We start from the raw sequence: 12474 nt of genomic DNA, 5'->3' as shown, positions 1-12474 counted from the left end.
CCAGATATTATATTTCAACTTTAACCGGGAATTACAGCTTTTTAGGTCATTCTTGAATTATTGTCATCCTTCAGAGATGAATAATTTTTTATCGTTGAAAAACGAAAGTAACGGTAGTTTTTTTTTTTTTATCCTGTAGCAGAGGAGAGACGTTTGTTGAAAATAAGACGTTTTGAATTAGGAGACAAAAGCCTAGCCTGTGGGACACCACATTTGTCAGGACAATGAAATGAGAGACGACCGGGCGGTGGTCTGAACCCATGAGATTAACATCGTTGGTCGCAGTAACCAAGTAATGGGGACGGGCAGTCCAGACACAGCAGACAGGCTGACAAGGACAGTCAGTCTCACTCTCACTAACAAGGAGCTGAAGGATCGATACTAGGACGGGTACTGTTTGTATATGTATGAACGACACGGGGAAGGGATGGGGTCAGAGGTATCCCTGTTTGCAGATGATGTCAAACTAATGAGGGGGAGTACTAACAGGTGAGGACCAGGAATCACTTCAGATTGACCTGGACAGACTGAAGGCCTGGTCGGACAAGTGGCTGCCAGAATTCAACCCCAGCATGTGTACAGTTATGAAGATTGTTGATGGGCAAAGAAAATTGCAGACGGAGTAAAGGCTGAGAACCTCACTCAAGGAGAAGGATCTTGTGATGAGTATTGCGAAGAGCACATAACCTGAGGCTAATAACATCCAAATATCTGTTGCAGCAAACAGCGTTTGGCAAATCTAAGACTAGCATTCAGGAACCTAAGCAGGGTGTTATTCACGATCCTATATAAGGCAAATGTCAGGCTTACAATGGAGTACACAGCACCAGTATGGAACCCACACTTGTTCAAGCATGTTAAGAAACTGGAGAAAGTGCAGAGACTAGTCCCGGAACTAAGGGGTATGCCCTATAAGGAGAGATTAATTGAGTTGAACCTCATGACAGAAAAGAAGGACTAGGGGTGATGCGATAACATACAAAATAATGAGAGGAACTGATAGGGTGGATAGGGACCGAGAGAGCATAACTGGAAGCATGAAACACAGATGAATCAGGGATATTAGGAAGTATTTGTTAGGTATATGCTGTATAGTCCTTGTGGCTTAGCGCTTCTTTTTGATTATAATAATTGTTAGGTATAAGAGGAGTCAGGAAGCGCATGTATACCATGCAAGGTAACGGAGAAGATAATCAGGAGAGTGAAAGAACACTTAGAAGTGATTTCATAAACAACCATCACGGGTTGAGCGATGACAAACCTAGGCCTTCAAAACCTGTTTGGATTTTTTTTGCACAAAGTAACAACAGTAAGACAGGAAAGAGAGGGGATGGCTGATTTGCTTAGTCTTTTAATCTTGGACTACAAGATGGCATTTGGTACCGTACCTTACAAGAGACTAGGACAAACTTAAGGTGCAGGCAAGAATAAAGAATGATTGTCCGAGAAGAGATGTCACAAGGGGGAAATTTAACAAGCGGGATTCCTCAAGAATGGGTATTAGGGCCGGTAGTTTTTTCTTGGTATATGTGAATGACATAGAAAGGGATAGAGTAAGATGTAGCCCTGTCTGCTTATGTTAAAGAGGGGAATGAAAAGACGAAGCTTTGGATAAACTGCAAGATAAGTGATTACTTGAATTCAATCCCAGCAAATGCAGAGTTATGAAGACTGGGGAAGACCGGACACGAAGTACAGACTTGGGGGACAGAGGATACTCAAGAAGATGGACCTAAATGGAGAGCAATGTCAACTTGATGTATATACACAGAGACGCACTCTCGGTTTATATATACTGAGATACACATTACTTAATGTACATACACTGACACACGCCTTCCGTCTTATATACTGAGGTATCTCTCAATGTATATATGCTGATACACACCTCGGTGTATATACACAGATTCATACCTCTCGATGTATATACGCTGAGAAATGCACACCTGTCGGTGTATATACAGATACACACCTCGGTGTATATACTGATATACACACCTCGATGTATATACAGAGATACCTCTCGGTGTATATACACTGAGACATACACAACTCTCAGTGTACTGTACATAACCATGTTATCACTGGCATGTTTTCGTGCGCATGTCAGTAAATTATTTTAAACCATTTCAGATTAAAAACTTCGTAAGTTTTCTAGTCAATTAAAATAAGCAAAATTGGAATCTGGTGGCCTGGTGGTTAACGCTCTCGCTTCACACGGCGAGGGCCTGGGTTCGATTCCCAGCCGCATAACGGAGATAAAACACCTCAATTATTGGGAGCGCTTGAGGTTCCTAAACCTGTATTCCCTGGAACGCAGGAGGGAGAGATACATGATTATATACACCTGGAAAATCCTAGAGGGACTAGTACCGAACTTGCACACGAAAATCACCCACTACGAAAGCAAAAGACTTGGCAGACGATGCACCATCCCCCCAATGAAAAGCAGGGGTGTCACTAGCACGTTAAGAGACCATACAATAAGTGTCAGGGGCCCGAGACTGTTCAACTGCCTCCCAGCACACATAAGGGGGATTACCAACAGACCCCTGGCAGTCTTCAAGCTGGCACTGGACAAGCACCTAAAGTCAGTTCCGGATCAGCCGGGCTGTGGCTCGTATGTTGGTTTGCGTGCAGCCAGCAGCAACAGCCTGGTTGATCAGGCTCTGATCCACCAGGAGGCCTGGTCTCAGACCGGGCCGCGGGGGCGTTGACCCCCGGAACTCTCTCCAGGTAAACTCCAGGTAGAGTAGAAACATTGGACGTTTCTTTCAACCTGTTGTCTATGTTCCCCATCAGTAAAATGGGTACCTGGGTATTAGTCGATTGGTGTGGGTCGCATCCTGGGGCACTGACCTAAGGAGGCCTGGTCACAGACCGGGCCGCGGGGGCGTTGACCCCCGGAACTCTCTCCAGGTAAACTCCAGGTACTTAAAGAATATAAAGGCACAATACCGTGAGAAAAGAAAACCGCAATTTAAATCATTCTTTATTTACAAACAAAGCTAGAACTCTTGTTTATTTAAAAATTTAGCTGGTCAAGTTCTCACTAGCTTGGGTAAGCTGTAATGATTGTGTAATTCGTCAGGAGGTACGTCTCCTGACGAATTACTCTACAACTGTGCTGAAGATTCCAAAAGGGTGCAGTAATTTGGTGGATGTGGTTCTCTGGAAGGAGGTGAGACAGTAGTGGACTTTCTCAACTAGTGCGAGATTTAGGCACAATCGTTGAGGCAGATGGTGCCCAAGGCACACACCGTGGTGGCCCAGTCACACAGATGAGTGCTAGGAGAGTAGAGGGTACCCTCAGGACACTCCTCTTCTGTGGCATCGTATCCACCACTTGTGTTCTGTGTTAGATAATAAATACGTTACCCAAGAATATAGAATAGATAAGGTATCCAAAGTACACTGCATATCAAAGATGTAGTAAATAAAATGCATTAGGTTACCTAAGAAAAATCATATCAGGTGTCCCGTAGCTCGATTGCTAACGCACTCGGCTCACACACTGACATCCAGGGGTCAATCCCTAATACGGGTGGAAACATTAAGAGGTGTTTCCTTAAGGCACCTGCTATCCATGTTCACCTATCAGTTGAATAGGTACCTGGGTGTTAGTCGACTGGTGTGGGTTGCATCCTGGGACAAAAATTGACCTAATTTCCCCGAAATGCTTTGCATAACAAGGGCCTTTCTATACATTAGTATGTCATTAATGTCAGATAGGCTTGCATACCATGTACATGTAGAAATAAATATTATTATTATTATTATTATTATCATCTATAATCAACAATGTGGAAGGTTGCTTTTTCCTTCATTGATGTTGAAGGTGGTACTGTAGTGTGCACCGTGACTTGTGGATTAGTTGTGAATTGTTGCAGCCATGGTAGTGTGACGTGAGTCGCACCTACGGTATTGTGAATTCTTGAAGCATAATTCATTAAAAAATGTTCACGAAGACAATTTCTATGTATTTATATGTTTTACCAAATTTAGAGTAATGAAAGTGTTTGTTTACATAAATTTTCCCCTGTTGAAAGCCTTTTCTTGCACTGTGTTATTGGGCAACCACCAACAGCATGGCTGGTCAGACACCTTCCAGGCTGTGATTAATGGACGGACTATCGAGCCTCTAGCACATGAGTTGGAAGAAAAAAAGAATCCTTTGTTGGAAATGGTAGTAGTGTTTTCAGCATCTGTAAATTCTCAAACATCACTAGTGTTAGACGTGTGAAGACTATCTCAGTGTTGCCTATAGCACAGCAGGTTTCCAATGTTAGGTGTGTTGCCTATAGCACAGCAGTCTTCTAGATATCTAACTAACAGTTGTAATGTATTAGGAACTAATAATACACTTACAGGGGCACACTCGTAGTAGTGTGTACAGTCGTTGGGGTCAGCGTTGTTGCCAGGGCCGGTGCACACACCATCAGGGGGTGGTTGAGCAGTGGTGGTGGTGGTTGAGATGGTAGTGGTGGTAGGAGCGTTGGGATCCTGTGGTACCAACAAGACTTCATTACAAGCAACTCTTACTGATCATCGAGTGTTCATACACTCATTATATGGAGTACAGTTATGCAGTAAGCTTCAATCATGACGGAGTTTGTGTAATGAAAATGACCAACAGGAGGTCTGCAACGTTGGAAATTCCATAAAAAAAATAATTTATTCAACTCTCAACACAGACTCATGAATCAGAGACACAGGTTGCAGCACAAACTTTGTGAAAACTTTTCTCTCTGCGTATGGCTTTATCTTGTGATAACTCAATAAAGCTGTACACAAAGTGATACTTTTCAATAACAGCTTGTTCTACATGGTGTGTAAGTCTTCATCCTAATCAGTAACACACCGTCTCATCCACTCTCAAACTCACTCACCCTGGTAAGAAAGAGGACTTTGTATTAACCCCTGAGGCTATTTAATAACGTCGCACTTTTTTTTTATATTTTGTTTTATAATAGTCAAGAGAAGGTAAGCCGTTTTGCCACTTTAAGATATTGAATTTGTAAAGTCATTTGGGCTGCATGTACAAGACTTTACACCACCATTCAAGAATATTTAACCCCCAGAAGTAAACTTCCGGCATATATACAGTGAGAGACAAGCCCCTCCTAGTGTATACCTCCCAGAGCGACACTCCTTGTTTAGTAAATATCCTAGTACCGTACACGTGTCTTATTTACAAACACTGCTGAAGTGAGTATACTCACCCTGGTGGTGGTTGATGCTGGAGGAGGGAGAGTGACAATCTCTCCAGCGAAGGTCTCCGCCATGGACTTGATAAGGTCGTATGGGCGAGCGTTACAATCTCCCCTGAAGTCATCAGTGTCAATACTCCAGACCATCATGCCGGCTAGGTTGTGATCCTTGGCGTAGTTTGCCTGTAACAACAGGAGAATGTTTTTTATTATTATAACATGCCCATAGAGGGTATCTTGAAATACCCATAGGCTAGGGGTACCATCGTCTTGATATACACTACAATCAAATGTTGTGATTTTTCCTTTTAATGGCGTAGAAGTTTGGCTGGGGTAGGAAAACGGACTTTAAGATGTGTCCAGAGATGCAATTAAGTACAATCATCATGTATGATAGTATTAATCATGCATGGTACCTGCCCTGATTTCTGACGAACATGAAGCACTGCGGCAGTCTTACTAGCTCATGCTAGTCACAAATCCAAGCAGTAGTGCTCACGGTGAAAGAAAACAGGTGCTGGGAGAATGGGTTATATTACCTGCGAAATCTCTATCGTTTTCTACTAGACGAAGATAAGATCACTACACCTTGACAAGGATAAGATCGCCATACATTGACAAAAATATGGTTGCTCCTCCTTGGCAAGAGACTTTAACAAAGGCAGTCACCCCCACTGAAATTACCTTGATAATAACAGAGGTATGGTTCTCATACGAGCACCACAGACGACCACGGTATGCGTAAGGTTCGTTCATGCCTGGAGCTGTCTCGATCGTCCACTGGTCTGGCTTATTCGTCTGATCGTAACAGATCTGTGGACCGCAAGTATTTTTTTTTATTAAACAGAAGTGAGATATCAGCAGTATGTTTCTACGCTAGTCTATATGATACTTACACAGTGGGGATATGCACAGTGTGCTGTTACACTAGGCTATATAACAGTTACATAGTGGGGACAACAGTGTACTGATACACTAGTATAGTGGGGACAGCAGTGTACTGATACACTAGTTACATAATAGAGAACATACGCAATATGCTGCTACACTAGTCTGTATGATAATCATATACTTTGTACATATCTAGGGAAAAAATCACAAAAAAAGTTCTTCAGCCTCTTCGGTAATTATCACCCCTCAGTCTGGCGGGTCATTGAATGTTATCAGCGTGAAGAAACGACGGTGAGCACCATTATCCAGCAGGATGCTATTGGCAACACCTAACTGGGAGAGCCACAATTTCTTGGTCGGCTGGAGTATTCAGCTTCGTCATCAACATTAAAAACACTGAATATACAAGTAATGCCACGATATTATGTAAGATATTGTCAATCTGTACATGCCATGTATTTTCAATAAATGACTGACTTTAATGTTTTTGTTTCATTGCCGTATTTTGCTTAAAAAAATTGAGTAAACGTGGTCTTTTATATACAATTATTTATTTATTATTATTAAAGATCCGCCGGTATTCTCCCGGCCCGGGCTTTTTCCAAGTGGTGGCCCGGCTTTGGCTCCCTCTTTAGGGAGTGTCTGAGACCTAAGTCTCCCATGGGAGGAGGCACAAGTACCTCCTCATCTTTGGGACCAACTGTCCCCAGGCCTAGCCACAAGCTAGGCCTCTCTGGTCTGCCATCCCCGCCTCAAGGGGGCAAATGGGAATGACAGTCTTATGAGCTAAAGGCTCGGGCTCAGGCACCTACCCTACCCTAGAAGGGTTAGGCATGGTGTCGATCTTATATACAATTAGTTAAAGATTAGCCGGTATTCTCCCGGCCCGGGCCTATTCCAAGTGGTGGCCCGGCCTTGGCTCCCTCTTTAGGAAGTGTCTGAGACCTAAGTCTCCCATGGGAGGAGGCACAAGTACCTCCTCATCTTTGGGACCAACTGTCCCCAGGCCTAGCCACAAGCTAGGCCTCTCTGGTCTGCCATCCCCGCCCCAAGGGGGCAAATGGGAATGACAGTCTTATGAGCTAAAGGCTCGGGCTCAGGCACCTACCCTACCCTAGAAGGGTTAGGCATGGTGTCGATGTTATATACAACTCATGTACTGTCAGTTAATTGATTTAAAATATTTTTTGTTTTATTACTTTAATTGTTTATGGTATTTAAATAAAATGTGACTTTTTTCCAATATTTTTTGCTAGACAAAATTGTGAGTTATTTTCTGTGACTTTTTATCCTGTGGCTATTTTTCCGGACACTGCTACACAAATCGATACTATAACTGGCACACACACACACACCGGGGCCAGGAGCTCGGACTCGACCCCTGCAACCTCAACTAGGTGAGTACACTCTCTCTCTCTCTCTCTCTCTCTCTCTCTCTCTCTCTCTCTCTCTCTCTCTCTCTCTCTCTCTCTCTCTCTCTCTCTCTCTTTCTCTCTCACACTCTCTCTCTCTCACACACACACACACACAGGGGCAACATAAAGATGCGAGTGCAATACCTCGTTGTAGCCCCACATTCCTGGCTCCTCCGTCCAAGGACCAGCTTCTCCTGGCTGGCTAGCAGGAGAATAGTAGTCTGTCTGGCTAGTGTCGTCCAGCGTCCAGCAGCGGCCGTACAGGGGCACTCCCAGGGCGATCTTATTGCTGGGCATTCCCAGACTCAGCCAGTAGTTGACGGCGAAGTCCTGTGCCCGGGGCAAGGAGGTACTTATCAATGTTGGTAGGAGGGTAATTGGAAATATACCAGAATATGAAGGGGGTTAGCTACAGATATTGGGGTAGAGAGGGCATAGCAACGGATAGTGAAGGTAGGACTTATCTGCAGGTACTTGAATAGGGAGAGGTAGCAACAGATATTGTAGGAGGCACGGAGGGAGGGGGGTAATTATAGACACCAAGGTAGTGAAGGGGTAACTTTAGATACTGGGAAAGGGAAGAGCAAGGACCGTATTTATGGCAATATTGTTCTCTAAAGAGTAAGCGATTAAGGGCAGTATGTATATGGGACAGTTAATCCTGCAATAGTTGGCCCAAGCACAGGCTAAGAGTTATTATCCTACCTCAGCTCATTTACATGTTGAGACCTATGTTGCTACCTCAGCTCATTTACAGACTGAGGTGAGAAAGGACTTCATAAGACGTACGAAAAATACACCGTACATTTATCTTCACCTGGGAATCGAACGCGAGTTCCTTCAGTTATGAGCCGAGACGGGGTAGTAACAAACCATACCACGGGCGGGGTTAGAACCCTCAATCAGTCTCAAAACTCCAGAAAGGTTCTAACCCCACCCGTGGTATGGTTTGTTTGCAATCGTGTCATTACGATTTCGGGAGTCAGGGTAGTAACATCCAGTACGGTAATCCCTGTAAAAAATGAATAGTGGGCAGGATTTACAGCATTCCCCGCAAAAAAAAAAGGTGTGTAGAACTTACGACATTGAGGTTGGCATTGTCATCAGTGTCCTCTGAGTACGGGTAGAGTCCGGACTGGTGGTGCACGAAGGGCTCCCAGTCACCATGGAGGTCATAGGTCATCAGGTTCATGATGTCCAGGGCCACTGCCATCTTGGGCACGTCGTAGCCATCGTCAATCTTGTCCTTGCCCGCTGACACGGCGGCTGTCAAGATCATGCCATTGGCGTGGAGCGCCTCGCTCAGTTCACCCAACAGGATAGCGTAGTTTACCTGAGTAAGATAAGCTTATTTTTTTCACTCAGTAAAGCTAGAGCAGTTCTGCTAAGTTACGATAATAAATTATTGAATCAGGCAATTTGCATATGATTATACACTAGGGTTATTAAGGTTGCATGTAACCTTTTCACCAACAGACTTAGGTTTTTGTATTCGAGGGGCTTGGACATCCAGCAGGCGTGTGTGAGCGTGTTAGGAGTTGAAGCAAGTGGTTATTATGATTTGACGTGATGTTGGGGTGTGAGCAAGGCAACATTATGAAGGGATTAAGGGAAACCGGTTGGCTGGACTTGAGTCTTGGAGGTGGGAAGTACAATACCTGCGCTCTGAAGGACGGGTGGGGATATTTGCAGTTTGGAAGGGCATCAGAAGTGTAGAATCGGCACTTTTCTGGCAAGACAGTGATAGTGAGAGTGAGGGTGAAAGCGCTTCTTTTTCGAGTCGCCCTGCCTCGGTTGGAGACGACCGGTGTACAAATTGAAAAATATTTCTCCGTTTTCTTTGAAGAGTTGATGGTAGGGGAAACGGTGGAGGATCACTGGCTTGTGAGTAAAAAGACGTGAACTTTCTCTTGACTCGTGTCTTGGTCACATGATAACTGGCTAGAGTGGAGTTTTCGGTCAGTGATCGTGGACTTCCAGTCTCATCGGTCCACCCAGTCAAAAATCAAGGCTCAGCTCACAAGATGTGATGAAGGGCTTTTCAAAACCACTTAAAACCCCAAGACTAACCACAGGGTAGTGTGGTTAGTAGGCTAGTTGGGTTAAAGCTTATCAGCTACAGGAGGGCCAATTAAGGACACATGTTACTTGCTCACCACCAGTCAAGAGTGTTTTAATCTCTAAAAGCAGAGACTACAGTGAACTCGCAGTATATATACACTGAGAGACACAGTCCTCTGGGTAAAATACAGGTGTTCCTTCAGTAGTGACAGTAGCAATTTGAGGAAGATGGAATATCGAATATCTATGAATACTTAGATACATCGTATGGGTGACACCACAGTACAGTATGAAGGACAGTATGAATGATACTGCCCACAGTACAGTATGAGGGACAGTATGAGTGACAATACAGTATAAAAGACACAGGGCAATATAAGGGACACAATATATGTAACACTCCAAAGTACAGTACAGGTAACACAGTGTAGTATGTGACGCTATGAGTAACACCGTCCACAGTACAGTATGAAGGACTCACCTTGTCCTCAGGGGCACCTCCTCGCTGGGCTGGGTACTCCCAGTCAAGGTCAAGACCATCGAAGTCGTGTTTTTGCAGCAGATCAATGGACGAGTCCACGAAGGTCTTCCTCTTCTCTGGATCTGCTGCCATCTGTCAACACAAGATACAACAGGTGTAGGCGCAGTTCTAACACATGATACAGACGCAGTACTCGCAAACACACACAGGCGTAGTACTCACGGTCACACATGATACAGGCATAGGAACTAATACTCAGCTCTCTGCACCCACATAGAGGTGAGTACTTACGTTAGAGTACTTGGTGGAGCCCTCGTTCCAGCCACCCACAGCAAGAGTAGTAATGAGATTCGAGTTCTTTTTCTTAAGAGCGGTGAATCTGTTGTAGGCACACTCTCCATACTCTTCACACAACTCGTGCCATGGATCCAGCACCTGAAACATACGATACCTTACTTAACCTGATACACACACTATCTAAGCCTGAAACACACGATACCTTACCTAACCTGAAACACGCATTACCTTACTTAACCTGAAACACAAGATACTTTACTTAAACTGAAACACGATACCTTACTTAAACTGAAACACAATACAGTTGAAAAAAATTAAAACGTTACTTGTTTTGAAGCCGATATAAAGTAGTAGTGGGTGTTATAAAGTAGTAGTGAGTAGTTGGTTTTATTCTTTTGAGTAGAATTCCGGCTATTATCTCCGAAATGACGAAGCTACGTTTTTCTCGGTAATTCTGCCATCATCACTACTATAAGCATGGCGTAGCTGACAAATGGTCGAACCGACAAATACAGTAAGAGAAGAAATTTATTAATTCGTCTTTACACTTACACGGGACATCACCAAAAAATTAAACCTCGTCGAGACAGAACGGTTTCACTAATAAAGTTGCACGAGGGTCCTTACCTGGATCTTGCCGTTGGCGTTGATGCCGGCGAAGGCGAAAATGAGGTGGGTGCAGATGTCAGGATCAACGTCATCAATGTCATAGGCACCTTTACCTGGTCGGTACACAGCCCAGGACTCCAGGTAGCAGACCATCACGCTCTCTGGGCACAACAACATCAAATGTAAGAGGACTTTCAGCACCAACATGAGGAAAAAGACCTGTGTTATGATGAATAAGGCATATGTGTGATGAATAAGACATGTCCTCTGCTTCTGCTGTCCGATTTTCATCACCTTTGTATTTGACTGGAGAAGCCTACTGTGTAGGCGATACGTTTCGTATATTAAGCTACCAGTGTTGCACATGTCTTAATGATCAACTTGTATGCAATTATTATAACGATGACAGTGTTGTATACAGCTGTGTAGGTACTGGTGTGTACACCGGGCTATGAAGATATTGTACACATGGACCACTGACTAGTGTACACTGGTATGCATTGACTAGTGTACACTGACCAGTATACACCAGTGTACAGTGTGGTGTACAATGAGCTCGGTGATATTAATCTTCAGCATTGAAATTATCAGTTGCTAAGAGACGCTCTGAAAAAAAATATTGACCATTATGAGAAAGTGTCAGGCAGTGTGTGTAGATGTGAGAGAGCGAGAGTGAGTGTGAGAGAAGGTGGGTGTGAGAGAACGTTGGTGTGTGAGGGTGGGTGTGAGTGTGTGTACCTGTGAATGATAACGTGAGGGAGGTAGCTGTGAAGGATAATGTAAGGAAGGACTGGTACCTGTGAAGGATAACGTGAGGAAGGACTGGTACCTATGAAGGATAACGTAAGGAAGGATTGGTACCTGTGAAGGATAACGTGAGGAAGGACTGGTACCTGTGAAGGATAACGTGAGGAAGAACTGGTACCTGTGAAGGATAACATGAGGAAGAACTGGTACCTGTGAAGGATAACGTGAGGAAGGACTGGTACCTGTGAAGGATAACGTGAGGAAGGACTGGTACCTGTGAAGGATAACGTGAGGAAGGACTGGTACCTGTGAAGGATAACGTGAGGAAGGACTGGTACCTGTGAAGGAGAGTGAGAGGCCCATGAAGGCCAAGACGAGCAGAATCTTCATGATGCTGGCTGCTGGGTAAAGAATGTAATGGAGGTACTGGCGAGAGCCTTTATATAGTGCCAGAGGAGTACCTGGTCAGGTCGCTGGCAGTGCACCAGCACCCACCTCTGGCCCTCAGTCCTGGGAACTGACACCTGGACTCCAGCTCTTGTCCTTTACAGACAAACAACTCTGCACGTATTTGCCTTCTTTTATTTTTCACATCTGATGGGAGGCTCTTGTTATATACATTCTACAGTCTCATTTCCAGTATTACCTCAAAAAAAAAAAAAAAGAATTATGTGCACTGTGGAACATATTCATATTATTATTATTATTATTATTATTATTATTATTATTCAAAAAATTTCTTCATTACTTTTTCATCATCGGT

At 44.0% G+C, this 12474-nt stretch overlaps 1 protein-coding gene across 1 annotated transcript; it reads right to left on the bottom strand.

The window, feature by feature from the left end:
- Positions 1-2979: 2979 nt before the first annotated feature.
- Positions 2980-12205, bottom strand: LOC138853928 (acidic mammalian chitinase-like). Its single transcript, XM_070093681.1, has 10 exons — positions 12050-12205; positions 10983-11125; positions 10350-10493; positions 10059-10190; positions 8598-8849; positions 7661-7846; positions 5895-6023; positions 5223-5393; positions 4369-4503; positions 2980-3353 (listed from the first exon to the last, which is right to left on the bottom strand). The coding sequence occupies exons 1-10, from the start codon at positions 12099-12101 to the stop codon at positions 3219-3221; spliced, it is 1479 nt and encodes a 492-aa protein (XP_069949782.1). The 5' UTR covers positions 12102-12205; the 3' UTR covers positions 2980-3218.
- Between the last annotated feature and the right edge of the window lie 269 nt (positions 12206-12474).

Source organism: Cherax quadricarinatus, chromosome 43, assembly GCF_038502225.1.
Source record: "Cherax quadricarinatus isolate ZL_2023a chromosome 43, ASM3850222v1, whole genome shotgun sequence".
Taxonomy (NCBI): domain Eukaryota; kingdom Metazoa; phylum Arthropoda; class Malacostraca; order Decapoda; family Parastacidae; genus Cherax; species Cherax quadricarinatus.
Note: the sequence above shows the minus strand (reverse complement) of the source record. Positions and strands in the feature narration are given on the sequence as shown.

Coding starts and splice junctions, on each gene's coding strand:
- LOC138853928 (XM_070093681.1), bottom strand. CDS start 12,101: ATGAAGATTCTGCTCGTCTTGGCCTTCATGGGCCTCTCACTCTCCTTC. Junction 10,191..10,349: donor GCTCCACCAAGTACTCTAAC/GTAAGTACTCAC, acceptor TTGTGTTGACAG/ATGGCAGCAGATCCAGAGAA. Junction 7,847..8,597: donor ACAATGCCAACCTCAATGTC/GTAAGTTCTACA, acceptor CCCCGGGCACAG/GACTTCGCCGTCAACTACTG.